General features: G+C 30.7%; 6 protein-coding genes across 6 annotated transcripts; 3 read left to right on the forward strand and 3 right to left on the reverse strand.

Moving 5' to 3' along the window:
• Positions 1-2,630: 2,630 nt before the first annotated feature.
• BO97DRAFT_361593 (ACP S-malonyltransferase) lies at positions 2,631-4,164 on the forward strand. The gene is made up of 2 exons (XM_025692422.1): positions 2,631-2,865; positions 2,922-4,164. Exons 1-2 carry the CDS (start codon positions 2,727-2,729, stop codon positions 3,959-3,961), a joined length of 1,179 nt encoding a protein of 392 aa, XP_025555718.1. The 5' UTR covers positions 2,631-2,726; the 3' UTR covers positions 3,962-4,164.
• On the reverse strand, positions 3,906-5,402 carry BO97DRAFT_467874 (uncharacterized protein). Its single transcript, XM_025699686.1, has 4 exons — positions 5,279-5,402; positions 4,919-5,120; positions 4,581-4,871; positions 3,906-4,514 (listed from the first exon to the last, which is right to left on the reverse strand). The coding sequence occupies exons 2-4, from the start codon at positions 4,955-4,957 to the stop codon at positions 4,344-4,346; spliced, it is 501 nt and encodes a 166-aa protein (XP_025555719.1). The 5' UTR covers positions 4,958-5,120; positions 5,279-5,402; the 3' UTR covers positions 3,906-4,343.
• A 158-nt stretch (positions 5,403-5,560) lies between these two features.
• On the forward strand, positions 5,561-6,962 carry BO97DRAFT_383192 (NuoB/complex I 20 kDa subunit family protein). Its single transcript, XM_025693344.1, has 4 exons — positions 5,561-5,836; positions 5,889-6,081; positions 6,136-6,491; positions 6,549-6,962. Exons 1-4 carry the CDS (start codon positions 5,794-5,796, stop codon positions 6,641-6,643), a joined length of 687 nt encoding a protein of 228 aa, XP_025555720.1. The 5' UTR covers positions 5,561-5,793; the 3' UTR covers positions 6,644-6,962.
• Positions 6,738-8,041, reverse strand: BO97DRAFT_361604 (oxidoreductase, short-chain dehydrogenase/reductase family; the record flags this gene model as incomplete). Its single annotated transcript, XM_025692423.1, has 4 exons — positions 6,738-7,074; positions 7,136-7,380; positions 7,496-7,934; positions 7,987-8,041. The coding sequence occupies 4 exons, from the start codon at positions 8,039-8,041 to the stop codon at positions 6,887-6,889; spliced, it is 927 nt and encodes a 308-aa protein (XP_025555721.1). The 3' UTR covers positions 6,738-6,886.
• Positions 8,042-11,300: 3,259 nt separating this feature from the next.
• On the forward strand, positions 11,301-13,637 carry BO97DRAFT_402957 (rRNA-processing protein MPP10). The gene has a single exon (XM_025694630.1). It carries the CDS (start codon positions 11,448-11,450, stop codon positions 13,572-13,574), a length of 2,127 nt encoding a protein of 708 aa, XP_025555722.1. The 5' UTR covers positions 11,301-11,447; the 3' UTR covers positions 13,575-13,637.
• Positions 13,328-14,707, reverse strand: BO97DRAFT_402958 (uncharacterized protein). Its single transcript, XM_025694631.1, has 2 exons — positions 14,237-14,707; positions 13,328-14,156 (listed from the first exon to the last, which is right to left on the reverse strand). Exons 1-2 carry the CDS (start codon positions 14,482-14,484, stop codon positions 13,634-13,636), a joined length of 771 nt encoding a protein of 256 aa, XP_025555723.1. The 5' UTR covers positions 14,485-14,707; the 3' UTR covers positions 13,328-13,633.
• Positions 14,708-19,605: the final 4,898 nt, after the last annotated feature.

Below are 19,605 nucleotides of genomic sequence, written 5' to 3' on the forward strand. Positions count from 1 at the left end.
AAGTAAGTTTATTTTTTTAGTTATTTACTAGAATCTAGAGAGTAAAGATATTCTAATTAAAATAAAAAATAAAATTATAATATTTATAAAACTAGAAATAAATTATTTTATATAAAATTATTAATTATAAATTATTAAAAAAATAAGTAATATTAGAAAAATAAATAAATTTAAAAAAATTTTAATAATAAATAATGAAATATTATATATAGAATATATATATTAAATTCTAGATAATCTTTAATTAGATAATAATTTTATCTGTAATAAAAATATTTACTATAATTTATATAAATAAATTTAAGATATAGTAATAAATAGTAAAAAAGAATTTCTAAAACTATAATTAGAAATTATAACTTTTTTAAAATCTTTATATTAGGATTTATAGTTTTTAAAAAATATATAAAATAATAATACTAATAATAAATCTTTAAAAATATATTTAGATACTTATATTAATGGAGTATTAAAAATAATAATTCTTTAAATTTTATAAAAAATAAATTAATTAAGTTTATGAAATTACTTTTTATAAATATATCATTTACTAATATTAATATAGATTTATAATTAATATTTTATTTAGATATAGAATAGAGTATATTTAGATATATTTTAATTTTATAAATAAAGTTTTAAAATTTAATAAAATAATTATAAAAGTTTTAGTATCTCTAGTATAAATTAAATAATCTATTTTAAATAATATCATTTATCAAAACTTTTAAATAAATATTCTAGAAAAGTAAAAATATCTAAATGATTAAAAAATATATATTCTTTATTTTTAGTATATAGCTAGATTTAGGTATAGAATTATTTTTAAAATAATTAATAATATAGATTTTATAAATAGTAGAAGTAGTAAAATAATTTATATTAATTTTTAATTTTTTTTAAATCTAGTCATTAAAATAGTAGAAATTAATATAATTATTATTGAATTTATTAAAATTAAATAAATATTTAGAGAGAAGAATAGAGATAAAAAATTTAGAATTAATTAATATAATTATTTCCACTAAAATAGCTAATAACTTTTTAATAATAGATTTAGAAATCTAAATTAAAATATTTATTATAAAAATAATAGTATAGATACTTTTAATAAATATTATTTTAATTTATATTAGATTTTTATATTAATATCTTAAATTATAGTTACTTCTATAAATTAATAATTTAAGTTTAGAATTTATTTTATTTAAGTAATCATAATAGTATTATAAGTAATTATAATTTATTTAAATTATTTTTTTATAATTTATTTTAATAATAAAGATATAAATCTAGGTATAATAATTGTATTATTCTTTAGAATATTTGATTATATATTAAATCAGTTTTTTTATAAAAGTTTAGTATTATAAAAAAATTATAAAATTATTAATATCTTATTAAACTACTATTTTTTAAAAAAAAATATATAATATTAAAATATAAACTAGTAGAAATAATATATATAATAATTTAAACTAGTAGATTTTAATAATAATTTTCTTAATTTTCAACTAACTACTTAGATTAGGTTATTTTTAGATTTATAAATAAAATATATTTTAAATAGTTATAACAGAATTAACATAAACCAGGAGGTTAAATAAATCATATATTATATACAGAATAGTTAGGTTCAGCGGTATACTCAGGCGGATAGGGTAGGCAGGGCATACTAGATAGACTGTGTGTTCTAAGTCTGTACCGTGACAGTATATATGATATATTTAATAAGTATAATATATATAATATAGATAATATATATAAAAGAACAATAAGAACAATTATAATATAGTATAAATACTATTATTAATAATCTTCTCCTGATTTTATATTCTCAGGTATTTATAGCCAGATCTAGTTAAGATTAAAAGATATCTCAGAATATATATATAACCAGTATACTAGAAAAATTTTATTGTTTTATCTATTTGTACAAGAGGTGCTATGTTTCATATAAATATATAATATTAATCGAAGTAATAAAAATAATATGATATAATACTAATATCTATATAGTTGTAAATATGAATAAAATAATAATATAATATAATATATCTAATTTAATTATCTCTATAGTTACTATATTAATTGAAATATAGATATAGTATAGTATTTATTTATTAAAAATTAGATTATAAAATAAGAAACATAAAAAACTTCTTTATTAACAATATAGTACTTAAAAAATAAATATTCATAATTCATGTATAATATAAAGAAGAAAAGTCTATTTTGACTTATTGATATATATTACCTCTAATTTATTTCTATCTATATAAGAATATATAATCTTAATCATAATCATATTTAAATAAATAATCTGTATCAGAATATTATTTAAATAAATAGTTATAGTATAAATGTAGAATATATATTTAATTTACTTAGTTAATAAAAGACACTCCAGCAGAATAGTAATACTTTTATATATGTCGCTGTTGTACTCAGTCTTTTAATTTAAAGAAGTTAACTAATGATAAACAGGAGCTAGTAAAAGGTCACATGGTACAATGTACTTAGGTAGATCAGTCACGTGCATATTCTTTTTTACAGATGTTGAGCTACTGCTGGGTGTACTGGCTGGCATTAGACCTTTCCCTCTGCACTTCACTTCAAAAAAGCTAGAAAGATTCCACTGACACAGTTCACGATGCCCACATGCTCACAAAATTGTGTACATGCACAAGCTCTACACGTTGTTGAACTCCTGAATACTAAGAAACATGCCACCGGCAATCTCTTCAAAATTGAAGTCTGCTTCTAAAGTAGTAGGACACCGACGCTATCTGCAAACCCATGCAATTATCCGCAACCGATGCTCCCTTCTCAAAACACCTTTACGCACAGCACTTTTCTTCCCTGGTTTGGGTGCCCTCACTTTTAGCTCTACCCTAGCTTCTGACCAGTTCTGCTCACAGGTCATGGGGTTCAGCGTGTGGGAATGGCAAGTCCCTGGGCCGATATGTTTCCGAGGATATTCAACAAATTGATGGACGATGTGGATAAAACATTGGGATACCCATTATCACAAATCATGCGCCAGGGCCCGAACTGGGAGCTGAATAAGACCGAAAACTCACAACCCGCCATAATGGCCACATCCATTTTGATACTCCGAATACTAGAAGAGGAATTCGGGTTCAGTTCACATACACTTGCGGATGTTACACTTGGTCATAGCCTGGGGGAATTTACTGCCCTAGTTGCTGGGGGGTTCCTCGAGTTTGGCGACGCGCTGAGATTAGTCAGACGCCGCGCAGAGATCATGTCTCAGTGCACAAAAGAAGTTTCTGAAAGAACAGGAGATGAACATGGCATGATAGCTCTTGTATGCGAGCCTGATCGCCTGCCGGAGTTGTTGGAAACCATCCATGATTTTCTTGGCCTTGCGCACCCAGCATCGAAAGACGATACGGGTTACAAGGCCCTCGCATTTCAGGAGGTCATGATTGCGAATGTTAATTCCAATAATCAAATCGTACTTAGCGGCAATATTCCGAAAATCAGAACCCTGATAGTCCAGCTTCGTCAATTCGGGGGCCACGATCCACGCGCGGTGAAGTTAAAATGCGAGAGTCCGTTTCACAACCCTATCATGGCACCGGCTGCTGACTATATGCGACATGCCCTTGAGCATGTTGACATCAGATTTCCAACCAGAATGCAATGTGTATCAAATGTTTCAGGTTTGCCATTCACTTCAAGAGAGGAATTGAAGACCCTCCTTTCCCGACAGTGCGTTGAAACTGTCAGGTGGTGGGATAGCATTCGATATCTAGATCAGGAGCACGGTGTGACACGTTGGATCGGTATCGGCCCAGGGAAAGTTGGCCAGAATCTGGTCGGTAAAGGAGTAGGTAAGGTCATGGTCAGGGGAGGCGGTGTCTGGTCCATTTGCAATCCTCAGGAGCTTCAGGATATTCTAAGTGACTTGCAGAGACTGGTGACTAAAAACTAGGGCAAGCTGGCTCTAGTTCTCCCCTCTTGTCATCGCGCAGAAAACCATACTCTATGGTTGTGGCTTATCTTAGCCTTGGGCCCTTTTAGCAAGCTTGCGTCTCCCCTCACCGGGAGGCTATGAGCTAATACTGGGCATGGCCTGGGCATGCTTAGACTCGAAACCTTTAGCTTCCACTCACTAGTGACTTTTAAGTAACGGGTATTTTAGCAAAACAGAGGCGCTGGCCCAAAGCACCTCAGTAATGTTCAGTAGTGCTTTAATTGAAAAGATCCATCACCAAGTGAAGATCAAACGTATGTCGGACTATGCTAGTCTGTGATGTCTGATCATGGTAATGCCATGACGCACTGGCCTTTCGCCCTTAATGTGGAGACCCAAATCATGCCCATGACTCACCAATTCGTATGACCTCCTTGACGAATCTTCTGTCTGTAATCTGAGGAAAAGTTGTTACTTGGGCAGAAGGCTTGAAGATGTCGGCACGTTCATCCGGGGCATAGAATGGATTCTGCAGTAGTTGTACGTAGGCATCTTGAAGCGACCGGAATACCTAAAGCCCCAAGCGATTAGTTATGCATTCATGACCAAATGACCACAACATTCATGTATAACATACTGATTTAAGGTCTGGCTCCTTCAGTATAACGCTTGACGACTCCCTGAGCTCGCTTGGACTATTTGGTTGGCCAACTAGGTCAACTATGACGAGCAGCTTCACTCCAGTAGTAGTGAGCCATCCGTATGCCGCCAATTTCTCATCCACGGCTTGCAAAAGGCCAAGATCTTGATCAATGGACAGTTGTCTGCGTCGTAATTCAATGATATCCAAGCAGGAGTTTACGAGGAAGGAGAACTCGACAGTCGAACTGAGATATGGAGGGAACAATGCTACATGTAATGGATTATCCTAGGCCGCATTAGCATCTGGCCGGCTCCCCAAATAGATTAACATACAGCTTTCCCAATTACACCGATGCACGCAATTTTAGGCATCTTCGCAGTGATTCTCAGTTTCGCACTTCAGGAGGTGTCGGACCTCATAAAGCTTGAAAATTGTTGAGGTAATAGCGTCCCACCCTGTGTGCATGTATTGTACACGGCAAAATAGTTCCTCGCCTAGCGACTGGCACTTTTCTGAATACACATACAAGCATACCTAGGTAAGGCAACGTAATCAGCTTTCAGCATTGAAAGAATTAACAAATTCGAAATCCGAGAGTGTAAGACTAGACCCGTTCGAAACGGTCACTTAACACTGGGCAACTGGCAGACATTTTACGGGTAAGTACTCCGTAGTACTTCAAGCTTGCTTACCTTGCTGAAATCAGATAGTTAACAAGTCAGTCTGCCGCGGTGGAGGGTACCTGAGTAAGCCTATATGCTTCGCCTGACCGGGCCTCTGGCGGGCCTACCTAACGCAGCTCTGCCTGGACTCAAGCCGGTGCCGGTGCCGAGTCGGCGAGTCCTTGTAGTCACTGTACATTCGGGAGAGCCGGCCAATAAATTGGCCTAGAATTGAACTTACACAATCACGTGGTAACAGAAATATATCTTTGCGATCATCTTACCCGCTCTTACACTCATCGCCCCGTTCGCTGTCCATCAGTATGCGGCGACAACTGTATTATTACAGTAAAACAATCAAAGAGTAATCCATTGGTACCATCAGTGCAGAACAGCCATCCAAATTAACCCTTTTACTTTGCCATTATCTCATTGCCACTGCGACTTGCAACCTTACCGTTACACCCTCATCCCCTGTATTGCTGCTATTTGAACACGGCGAGGAAGCCTATCCTTCAGAAGCGCTTCAGGAGCTTCTTACCACCATGTTTCCTTTCACCGGGCGCGCTGTCTTAGGCGCTTTGCATGGTAGGCAGCTGTTCAGTCTTTCTTGGCTAGTCATCCATTAACAACCGAGCAGTGCGACCACGTGCGGCATCATGCCTCTTCCGGCCTCAGCAAATGTCACGGCTTTCAACATCAGCTATCAAATCGGCGACAGCACTCGAGCGGCAGCAGCAGTCTGGCCAGCATCTCACTGCTTCTGGCAAGGTACGACAAGAGGTACCATTGCCTAGCCAGGAGAAGAAGGAGGGTGCAATGCAATATGTGCTGTCTGTATCCCAGCTAGCTTTTCTCAATTTGCGCATCTTAATAATATTTTACAGGACTACTCTTGACCAAGTTGCCAATTGGGCACGGCAGAGCTCGCTCTGGCCCATGACCTTTGGACTTGCCTGCTGCGCCGTGGAGATGATGCATCTTTCGACACCGAGATATGACCAAGATCGCCTGGGAATTATTTTCAGAGCTTCTCCACGACAGTCCGATGTCATGATCGTAGCTGGTACCCTGACAAATAAGATGGCGCCCGCTCTTAGACAAGTTTACGATCAGATGCCTGATCCTCGATGGGTCATCAGTATGGGAAGCTGTGCGAATGGTGGGGGGTACTATCACTATAGCTACTCCGTTGTTCGTGGGTGCGACAGGATCGTGCCCGTGGATGTCTATGTCCCTGGATGTTCGTTCTGCCCTACCAACGTTATTATAGTATTGCGAACTAACCTTAAGATCCAAGGCCCGCCCACGTCCGAGGCACTAATGTACGGAATCTTTCAACTTCAAAAGAAGATGAGACACACCAGGATCACACGCATGTGGTACCGTCGTTGAGTTCGCAGTCTTCGAGCCAAGTACTGTGTTGGTGTCAAGTTAGTTGAATTAGGGGTTCAAATAGCGGCGAAAACTTTTCTACCAGAAAGATGAACTCAAGAACTTTTCGTTTTTTTAAAGAGCTTATACACGTGACATACTATTTACACTAGGCGGTTTCTAGTATCCTATGTGAAACATGTGAAGATTGATGTGTTTGTAAGTATACGCTTGGCCATCTGAATATACACCCTTGAGGGGTGGTTACCCATTCACCACAACGCCTCCATTTGGATGCAAGCATTGCCCAGAAATATAGCTACTGTCCATACTCGCAAGGAAAACAAAGCACGTGGCGATCTCACTTGGCTGTCCTGGACGACCCATTGGAACAGAGCTGAACTGCTCCATTGCAGAAGTATTCATGGTAGCGGGGATAAGTGGGGTCCAAACTGGGCATCACCATATTAGCATCCAAGGCACTAACATAGGTAGATCTTTGTCTAAGCTCACCTGGACCTGGACAGACACAGTTCACACGAATGCCGTTTTTAATTTGCTGGTTAGACAGACCTCGTGTGAAGGCAACAATTGCACCTTTTGTTGATGTATAATCGAGAAGATCAGGCCGACCGATATAAGCGTTGACAGATGCACAATTGATTATGGTCGATCCACTTTCCATGTGGGGTAATGCATATTTGGAAAGATAATAGAAAGGGTGGATGTTGGTGTCAAATGTCATTTCCCACTGACTCCTTTTGTGCTCTTGTCAGCGAATGGGGTCAATTGATGAGAGACTTCGACAGCTCGTTCGATAAATTAAGAGGGTGTTATGTTTCAAATACACACGCAAGGTGTCATCCGACTTACTCTTCCAGATCTTTGATGTCGTCAATCATATTCTGCGTTCCGGCATTATTTATCAGAATATCAATGCCACCTAGTTTTTCTAGTGCGGCATCGATCACTCTGCGGCAATTTTCTCTTTTGCGAAGATCGGTTGCCAAGCAATGACACTCCTGCCCAGCTTCTTCCACCCTTCTTTTTGTTTCTTGTGCGTCCTTGTCTTCTTCCGGCAAGTGAACTATAAGACTTGTCGCTCCTTCCATCGCGAAAAGTATGGCTATAGCACGTCCAATCCCCGAGTCGCCGCCGGTGATTACGGCACGCTTACCAACCAGCTTCCCTGCTGCCTTGTAGCTTTGGTAGCCACCTTCCTCATCGGGTATGCAACTTGAGGCTGGTTTCGGCTGTTCTAGATCGGCTTGTAGGCCAGGCTTCTTCTGGTGTTGGATGGGAATTTCATGGCCTGTGAGATCGGTAAGACCCTAGTCAGACTCAATGCTTCATATGACGTTTACCAGGCTTGAATTGGGAGGAGTTGCCCTGAGATGATCTCTCGGTATATTCTTGCATATCGGCGAGACTGGAGTCTCTAGACGTTTCGGTTATAGAAGCGACCAAAATAAGTGTGAAGACAGCAGGGGTTCGTTCACTCTTATCTTAGAGCTTCCTAGCAGCCTACCTAAGAGAAGAAATGGGATCATGTATTACTGTTTCCTTGCCGTCAGAGTGACGTTGTCATCTCGTGGCTGCGGTTATTATTAAAAGATGACGTATGACCTGAGGATGCATTGACTCTGAATTTGACTGGTAATTAATGCTTGATGGTAGCCAATCACTACAAAGTATGGCTATGATGTAAAGTACTGTGGTGGTGTGGATGAAAGACACTTTCTGTAATAGGAGGACAGTTAGTTCTCTTCTTTACTGGTAACTTATACTAGTAATAGTTCTATATTTTACTTTATTTTAGATTTAAATCTAGTATAAGTTTTATTTTTAGTATAAATTAAAATCCTTTACAATATAATATAAAATTTACTTAAATAAAAATTAAAAATATAATTTGATATATATCTTTTTCCTATTTTCCTATTTTATATATCTTATAATATTCACTAATTAACTTCTTGAATAGCTATCTTTGATTTTAATTAAAACAATTTATATAGATTCTTTAATCAATAATAGGTAATATCTTTTAATAATATTTAATTTTGTATATAAATTTTTTAAAGATTCTTACTAGTATCTTTTCAAGAATTTTTTTATAAATCAAGAATCTAGATAGGCTAGAATATAGAGTATTCTAGTACCAGATAGTTTATCAGCTTCTGCTGTTGATAGCACTTACTAAGTCAGTTTATCAACTAGGAAATTCTTAAAAAAAATCTGAAAAATAAAATCCTAATTAGGATGTTAACTAGCCTATAGAGGATTAGTTTATAACTATATATATAATTCAAATAGTTTTATAAGGGTTTATTTGTAAAATATAAAATATTTTTATACTTTAAAAACTATATCTAATTAAGATAAATAAATCATTATGTTTAGTTTTATAATTATTAAGATAAGTAAAGAGTATAGGTAAGATATTTCTATTAATTAAAAAATATTCTAGAGCTACTAGATTGTATTGATATTTCAATATATAAATAGTCTTTTTATTATTAGAGTTATCAATCAAAGTATATTTATTTAAATTATGATTTGATAAAATAAATAAAATAAAAATATACTAATTATTACTATTATTATTATCTTATAGTTTTTATAAATATAAAATAATTTTTTCTTAAAATATATATTTTTAATAAAAAAATTTCTCCTATTTAAAATATTCAGAGTTTTATATATATTTTTTAAGTTCATATTAAGAACAAGAATATACTAGTAAACTATATAATTAGATTTCTTGAATTTTATTCTTATTTCTATCTTTTTAAGAATAATTATAATTTTACTTTAAAAATCCTGATTGAAACTTTAATTATAAAGAATTATATAAATATAAAATAAAATACTAAAATTAATATACCCTATTATTATTTTTTGAATTATATATAAAGCTATAAACTCTTATTTAATATTCTTATAAAATATCTAAATAAGAACTTTCTTTATAACTCAGATATTCTATAAAAATATAAATGTTTAATTCTAGAAAATATATAATCCTTTTTATAAATAGCTATAATATTAATGAAGTATTTTTTGTATTTCAAAAAATAAACATTAACCTCATCTTTATATATATCAATAAAAGGTATTTAGTCATATATATTAAACTCTTTATTTAAAAATATAGTAATATTTCAATATATTATAATATTAATAAATATAATATAGTTAATATGAATATGCCAATATAATAAAATTAATAATCTGATTATATTAATGATTTGCTAATTTATAAGATTTTTATATTACTTCTATTTTCTTATTATATATTTTATTATCTGCTTAAAATATTTAATATACTTAATATTAAAAAAACTATTTCTAATGATAGCAGTTCTAATGAATAGATATAATAAATCATATATAATATATTTTCTATACTAAAAAAGGAGAAAGAATATAACTTGTAAAATTTAAATCAAAGTTAGATTTATAATTTATAGAAACTAGCAGTTTAAATAAAAAAATTATGAAATCTTTATCATTCATTAATTTAGTTACTAAAGAACTTTTTACATAATTCTACAGTATTATATTTTCCTTCAGGTTATGTGATTCAGCAGTCCACACCCCAGACATCAATAAAGATATAGGAATATAATATAAGAATATATAAAGGAAGAATATCAGGATACATGAGGGAGCGGATAGGCTGCTATATTTGAATATTGATAAAACCAATTTGATATATATACTAATAATAATATATTTAATTGAAAGAGTATAAAATTATGGTTTGAAATATTTAAAGTATTTCAATCCTTAAACAGTAATTTTTAATGCTATTAATTATTTTTGTACTAAGATAGTTTGTAATATAAAAATAATAGAACTATCTTGTGATTATTTTTAAAGAATAATAATAAAAGATATAGTACTTTTCTCAAATAATTAAACAAGATTACGAATTATCAATATTTATTATAATAGAATAAATACTGAAGAATAAGGTAAAAAGATAAGGCTGATAAGTTATAATTAATTTTAGATACAAATTCTCAATTTTCTTTAAGTTATAGCGGCTTATTCATATGTATCATGTAAAGGCAGAAGTGAACAATAAAATAATATAGATAAATAGACTAAAAGTTTAATAAAATAGCACTAGCCAGAGGCGCTGGGTGTAGTTGCCTGGGGTACTATACAACATAGCATCCATTTATAAATAGCTCCTGGTATTGCACTACTCGGAAGACAGGCTCAGAGTAGCCTACTTGAAAGAAAGTTGTCATTCTCACTCCTTGTATGGTCATTCTCTTGCACTTATATCATTAATTTGGGAATGCTAGTTCTTATATAGTAAAGTAAGTATTTTAGGACCTGAGTTTATAATATTAACCTAGTTGGCCTATTTTCTTATTTTCTCACACCAGGGTTTTTAGGAATATATCATATTATGTTAGGAATCTTAAGATCTTTAAAGTGGAAGGTATTGATTATAGTCGTATATCAAGAGATACTCTTTTCTTCTTTTACTAGAGTTTTCTTTTTAGGTTTACAGAGAGAACCATATCTAAGATGTCAGACAGCATGAGTATTTGTAACTAATTATACAACTGAGATTATTAAGCGCGGGTAGAAATAATGCTAGGCTAAATTATGTTAGAGGAGTGAGAATAACAATTTCCACCCGTCAAATGATGGCCCGAGCGTTTTCACGTTTTTACACTTTTTCCCTGCTGCCGACATTAGATTTCCGCACGGTGGGGATACTACAAACAGAAGTCAAACGACTTTTCTGCTGTCATTGAAGTCCAGTTCATATCTTCGACGCCAGTAATGGTCGTGCTGCACCATGAACCGCAATAATTTCCAGCAGTTTAAGCCAGCTCGTGATGAGTTGGCTTGTGATTTGGTTTCCTCACCCCTAGAGTCGGCACTCCAGGCTCCTTGGACTTTCCTCCACCCCACGGTAGAGCTTACCGATACTGTTCAATCTTCGGTTCCCATCTATCTGAATCCTTTGGCGCTCTCGGTCAGCAGCTCCCAATGTGGCCGACAGCGAAGAGACAGGAAGCGGAAACGGACCGACGTCGAGCAGAATCTAGGGGGCCATGCCCTGCAGTTACGGCAGTTGTACGTGAAAGGGTTCAGTCCCGATCAAGTATGGCAACAAGCCATCCGAATCCTCGATTCCACTTTCAGAGAACTCGAGCATGATCGCACCTGCTATAAAGGGGCCGCTGAACAACGTTCTGCCGAACGGGAAGATTCATTAGAATTACCCTCCCATCACGCTTTAAAAGCAGGGTTGTCGGAATTTAGCGATTCTGACGGCCAGTCTCGAAATGACAGCGAACTTTTGAGTCTGGACAGCAGTGATACGGCGAGCGCGACTTTTCAAAGCCCTTCAACTGAACTTGACGGAAGTTACCATGGGCTGTCAAGCGATGAGTCAACGCCTAGCCAAACCGAATATGATGGAAGCAATCGGGAAACATATGTAGAGGACGCTTTCGGCCTCAATGATGGTTTTTTCTCGATCGACGACTTCAACAGGCAATCTGAACAATTCGAAAGACAGGATGTTAGGGGTGGACCCGATGACGATACCGACAGTGATGGTGAGGGAGTTGACTGGCATGCGAATCCACTTGACCTTGCAGACCCTGAGCTGGACCGAAAGAGGGGCTCGACAACAGTGCCACCCGTCAAGGACGGAAATGACAGCACAGGTGACAGCGAAGAAGAAGGGCCAACGTTTGATAACATGGACATATACGGTCTTTCAGACTCTGATGATGACGAATTACATGTCGGTCCCGAGGGAACAAGTTGGATCAACACCAGCGATATCAAATATGATGATTTCTTTGCGCCACCTCCACGGAAGGCTTCGAAGAAAAAGTCGCGTTCACTCCCCAATACGCAGCCAACTCACAAGGTCTCTGATGGCGACATTGACCGAGCGATGGCTGATGTTCGTCGAGACCTTTTTGAGGATGAACCCTCGACCGACGACGAAGACGTCTCTGAGAATGCTCTCGCATCGCCCAGTCACTATTCTAGCCACGAGAAGCAACGCGCCCGAATCGCCGATGAGATCCGCCGCTTGGAGGCAGCAAATGTTGCCAAGAAGGAGTGGATGATCAGCGGCGAAGCTCGAGCAATCGAGAGACCCGTAAATTCCCTCATTGAAGAAGATCTAGATTTCGAGCGAATAGGCAAGCCTGTCCCAGTTGTCACAGCAGAGTTGACGAGCAGCATTGAAGAGATCGTCAAGCAACGAATTCTCGCAAAGCAATTTGACGAAGTAATACGTCGCCGTCCTGGAATTCCCGACAAAACGTCTACAGAACGATCGAAGCTTGAGCTTGAGGATACCAAACCACAACAGAGTCTCGCCGAGCTCTACGAGGCTGATCATTTGAGGTCGACAGATCCAAATTACGTTGACCCCAGGAATCAGAAATTGATGCGCGAGCATGCTCATGTCAACAGTCTTTGGGAGATTATAAGCTCTCAGTTGGATACGCTCTCTAACTGGAATTACAAGCCGAAGGCTCCGCAGGCGAGCATCAACGTGGTTACTGATGTAGCGACTATCACTATGGAAGAGGCTCAGCCCACCACCAGCAGTGCTGTCAATGGTCCTGCAGCGCTTGCACCACAAGAGATATATGCTCCCGGGGATGATGGCATAGTACCTGGGGAGTTGAATCTGAGAAATGGAGTATCAATTTCTAAGGAAGAGATGACGCGTGAACAAAAGGCGAGATTGAGGCGGGACCACAAGAAGCAAAAGCACGGCTCTATAACAAACAAGCAACAATCTGGAAAAGCGGCAGAGGCTGAGAAGCTTTTGTCCGACCTCAAGCGGGGTGGAGTCAAGGTTATTGGGAAACAAGGCGAGGTCACTGATATTCAAGGGAAAACAATCGGTGAAGGTGCCAAGGATAAAAGCCATGCTTTAAAATTGTAATAAATGCTCCAGAAAATGATCCTATCTATTTGGAAAAAATGAAGAGTTGCCAACGTGATTTAGTTTCCATTCGAGCAATCCTGTTTTGCAAATTTGAACCGCTGCTGAGTTAGGATAACATCCCGACTATTTTTTAGTCGTATGGTGTAAAGGAAGATATTCTCCCTTCGATATGATTCTGCATCAGGGTCATCTTGAACTTCGTCAAAATCGAACAATTTTCTCGCCATTTTCAAGAAGCGGAGGTCAGCGCGTCTACGTTTTCTGAAGCAGAAATAACAGATCGACTTTGGACCCAGAAGATCTTTCAAGGTCGATATCAACAGGGGAAATGCCGGTTCGAAGTAAACGCAGTCGGCCGCAAGAATGATCGTAGGCGTTTTTGGAATGTAGTCAGGGACAGGTTCACCCCAGTTCAACGTCTTGGCTGTAACAAGATGTGAAAGGCTGTTGAGCTTGATATTCGTTTTCATCAAGGGTAACATCGGGGCTTGATCCGTAATGAACACAGGCGACGGGCCGATTTGACAGCCCTGTGCAACGGCAAGTCCAACCAAACCGCCACCGGATCCCAGCTCAATACTAGCAAAGCATCAGTGATTCTACGTCAGACCATGTATGATAGGAGACGAGGAAGATAGCAAAGGAGTAAAGTAACAAACATTGAATTATTGGCAAGGCTAGTGCGATGCTGACGTAGTAAGTACTTGGCAAGGACCATGCCCGCAGGCCATAGCTGGCCTCCGCAGCCTTCTTTAAGATCTTCCTGGAGAACAAGAGGAGTCGCCAGTAAACCATCAAAATTTACACTGCTTTGGCTGGCTTGTTTGGGGTCTCTCACTGGGACCAGGGACTCATCCACATCAAAGACACCACCAAAATCGACTGAGCTGGTCTTTATCTCATCCATATCAACGTAGAGGGGTCGTGAAAAGTCTGGTGCACCGTAGTGGAAGAGTCCCAGATATGAAAGAACAAAGAGGATGAAGAGGGGGAAGAGTGTTCGAAGTGAAAAATTATGAGGACTGAAGACGACTCAATTGTTATACATTGATCATGAAGAGTACTTTCATTAGTAAATTTCCAATTGAAGAAAACCCCGAGAATTGAAAATTGTCAAGGGGAAAGTATGATCAATCCATCCTAGCACAAATTGCCATTAGTGTCCAGCTACTTCCGCCTATTGGTCCTTTCTTATCAACATCTCACCATTAGCTGATTACTACTCAGTCTTTATCACATGCAGCATGTATAGAATCATATGACATAGAGTACTATGAGCGATACCTCTCTAAAATGTCTTGAAGAATGAGTAATCCTGTATTATACTACTTTACTATATAATATATTATATTAGTATTGTATCTACTTTTAAGAAATATTAATAATATCTATTTTTAAGAAATATTAAATAAATATATAACTATTTTTTATATTTTTTAAAATATTTTCTAATAAAAAGGTTCTTGATAATATATAAGAATATTTTTTGATATTCTAATATCTGTATAATAGTTTATTAGTATATAGATGTTTTTATTGTTTTCTAGATATTATAATATAGTATCATGATACAGATTTAGAATACTTTATCTACTTTATCTTCTTTATTTATTTTATCTATTTCAAATATCCTGAATATGTTACTTATACTAGATATTCTAAATATCTAAGAATACTACAAATTTTGATTTTTCTATATATAATATAATGTTTACTTAATTTTTACTTAATTTTTAATCCTATTATAATTATTAAGCTATTATAGCATTCCTTGGCTTACCTGAGGATTCTGCTGTTTCTTCCTTCGGCTGCCTTCTATACCGCCTGGCAGGTAGAACTCATGTTCACCTGTTTTAGGATATTTACTTAGTTTAACTATTATTCTGTTAATAATTATTATCTTAATTTATTATTATTTTAGTTATATATAATATATAGTAGTATATCCTAGTTTATTAGATATATTTTTTATATATTTCTAAAGAATTCTAGTATTTTTTCTAAGTTTTTTTTATTTTTATATTCTGAATATATCGGGTACTCTAATTCTGTATTTATATATTTTATTTTTTTATATAATTACTAGTCTATAATTTTTATTAGATAAGTCTATTTTAATACTTTTATAAGTTATAAGCTAATTAAGTTTTTTAATATATTTTATTTACTAAATCCTATTCTAGTTATCTGATTTATAGTAACTAAATCTATATATATTTATATTTTTCTAAAAACTGCTATTTATTTACTTTTTCTAATTTTTTTACTTATTTATTTCTGGTTTTATTATACTATTAATAGTTTTTTTTTTTAATTTTACTTTTTTTCTGTTAAATATCTTAATAAATCTAGGAATTATTCTTAGCTAGTTATTTTTATTTATTCTTTTCTCTAAAAATCTTTGTATTACTTTATTTATTTATAAGTAATATATTAGTAGAAGAAAGATATTAAATATAATTATTAAGTTATAGATACTGATATTAATTCAGCTTATTTTATATTAAAAATAATAAATTAAATTATCTAGTTTTAAGAATACTTAAGAGAATAATTTTATAGTTAAATTAATAATAATATTTTAATCTATATTTATTATCTGTGACAGGCACTGCAGGGCTGCTAGCTAGCGGCCTGGCAGCTCCTACCTCATGGCTTCTATCTTCTTCTTTCATATCGCGTATTTGACCTTTATGTATTTAAAGCCTGGATAAGGTATATATAATTATTAATTAATTAATTAACCTTACTATAAGTTATACATCTTCTGTCTCCAGATCTAATATTATCTTACTGGATTTACTATTTTTTTATTTATAAAATAGTTAAAATATCCTCTAGACTAGGATATTATTTATTTTATATTATATAAAGATATTACTAACTTTATTAGATAAATCTAATATCTTTTTTTTTCTAATTAATATATTTATTAATATAAAGATACTTAGAAAGCCCCTAAAAATTTCTAAAAATTAAAATTATTATCTATAGTTAATTAAGTATAATTAAAGTTTATTTTAGTTATAATTATATTTTTAATATTATTATTATTTTTATATTCTAAAATATTTATAATTTTTATTTCTAGTTTTATTAAAAAAAACCTATTCTGGTAAATCCAGAAAATTTTAATTATTTAAAAAATTTTAAGTAAATATATCCTGAAGTTTTAATTATTTTAAATAAAACTTATTTTATAAATCTTGTTAGTACTACTATTCTTTATTATTTTATAAATCTTAATATTCCTAGAGTTTTTTTATTATTAATTAGATTAAATATTTTATTATTTTTTTTTATAATTTTATTAAATATATTTTTTAATTTAAGTAATTCTATATTCTAGTATAATTATTAAAAAAACTTAAATCCTAGTTTAAATTTTTTAAATTTTAAAGTATATTTTATAAAAATTATTATTTTTTTAACTTTATAATTAAATATATATTATAAAATAATATAACTAAATTTTCTTATTTTTAAGATATCTATAGTTAGGATAATTTTTAATATTTTTAGTATATATAATATTAGTTTTAGAATATATTATAATATTAGAATATTCTTAAAATTAAAAAAATTAATAATAAAATTAATTATAAAATATTTTATAATAGATTCTTAAATAATTTATAATATTAAAAAATTATTTTATATAAAATATTTCTACTCTAAATTTTTTATTAATTAATCTAGATAAAAACTTTAATTCTAGTAATTTTATATTTAATAATTTTATATTATTTATTAATCTATTTATACTATCTAGTTTTTTTAAAAATTTATTTTTAAATAATACTAGTAATATTTCTTAGTTTTCTTATTTTAAAAATAATAAAAATCTGAATACTTAAGAATTTACTTATTATATAATATATATTAAAGAGATAAAGTCTAAAAAAATTAGATTTTTTTATTTTAATATAATTAGTAATAAAGTTATAAAGTAAATTAATTATATTATATATTATAAAAATATTAATATATTTATTAATTATATTAAAAATATTATTTAATACTGCGGAGAAGCTGTAATTAAAATAAATTTATTAATTTATTTTTAAAAAATTATACTTATTTAATATATAATTAGTTTTACTAAAATTAAGAAATATTTAATAATCTATATTAATCTAATTAATAATTAAATTAAAAAATTTAAAAAAAGATTTAAACTAAATATTTTTAGTATTATAAATAAATGAAATATTATATACTTTATTTTTATTAATATATAAACTTGTTAATATATTAGATAATTTATTTAGAATATTATTTAATATATTTAAATAGTATAAATAAATAATATATTTAACTAGATTATATATATTTAAAATTATATTAATTTTTATTTATATACTAGTATATTTAGATTATTAAAATAAATAATAATTACTAAGTTTCTTAAATAATTTAATTAATATTAATATAATTAGAAAAATTTAATTTAAATTTTTTATAAAAATAATAAAAGTTTTTATAAAAATCTTAATATTTATAAATTCTAAATATTCTAAAAATATAGATTCTAGAATTATATTTATGATTATAATTATTATTATAATTAAAATAGTTAAGATTATAATATTAATAAATAATTTAGAAGATTAAATTAAGAAAATATTTTATTTTTAAATTAATAATAATATAATAATTATTATATTTTTTTAGTATAATTAATAGTTTTATTAACTATATTAATAAATTTAAATATTATATTATTAATAATAGTAATAAAGTTAATATTTTTTTAATAATATAATTAATATTTATATTAGAATATAAAACTACTTATTAATTTTTTTCTGAATTATAATAATTATTAGTTTTAGAATTAGTTTTAATAATTCTAGTAGTAAAACTAATAATCCTAATAAAATTAAGAATAATATAGATAATTATATAATTATTAGAATAATTAAAAAAATAATTATAATTATAATTATAATAATTAATTTTAAAAAATATATATACTATAATTACTAATTTAATTATACTAGAATCTTAGAAATATCTTCTTAAATAATATTAATATAATATATCCTCTTAATTTAAGTATATATCCTTATATAAATCTATATATATAGATTCTTTATATACTAATACTTCTTATATTAAGTTAATACCTAAATATATATATTAAAAATAATTAGATTTATTAAAGAACTTCCAGATAATCTTATTATATTATATAATAAATCTAAGAATACTCTTGGTAATATTTATTAAGATAAGATATATATTATTAAATATATATTTTTTATTAAGAATATTAAGCTTTTAGAGGCTCCTATAGTTATAGATACTAATATTATTTCTATTAGTTATATCTAATATACCTCTACTTTTCTATTTTAGAATACTTTATATAAATATTTATCCTGTAAGTTAAAGCTACTAAAAATTATTTTTATTATTTTTTCTACTAATTCTGTAGTTAAATTAAATTAGTATAAGAAAGATATTATTTTTAATATTTTTTTATATACTTAGTACTCTGTAATAGTATAAACTAGATTAAATATAATATAATTATATATTCTAGTATATCTAGATACTAGTTATTTATTTATAATTATTAATATTATACTAGTAAAATTAATTTATATTTTAATTTTATTAATAAAAACTTTTTTCAATATTATTAGAATTAGTTTTAATTTCTAAATTAAAAAATTTATAATTTTTAAATTAAATTTTTTTATACTAAAAATTAGATTAAGAATATATTTATTTCTATATTTATTTATATTATAGTTAAAATATTTTTTATTAAAAATCTTTAATTAAATCTTTTTATTATAATTAATATAATTAGTTATAAAAATATTATTCTAGATATTAAAAATTAGACTATAATTATTTATAAATATAATAATTTTATTATTTTAGTATAAATTATTATTAAGATTAATAAAATTACTATTTCTATATATATAATTTAGTTTATAATTATTTTATTTTATTTAAAAATTTATATATTAGTTAAAGTTTACAGAAATCTTTTTAATATTAATTTTATATT

The sequence above is a fragment of the Aspergillus homomorphus genome (assembly GCF_003184865.1).
Source record: "Aspergillus homomorphus CBS 101889 unplaced genomic scaffold BO97scaffold_3, whole genome shotgun sequence".
In the NCBI taxonomy this organism is placed as follows: Eukaryota; Fungi; Ascomycota; class Eurotiomycetes; order Eurotiales; family Aspergillaceae; genus Aspergillus; species Aspergillus homomorphus.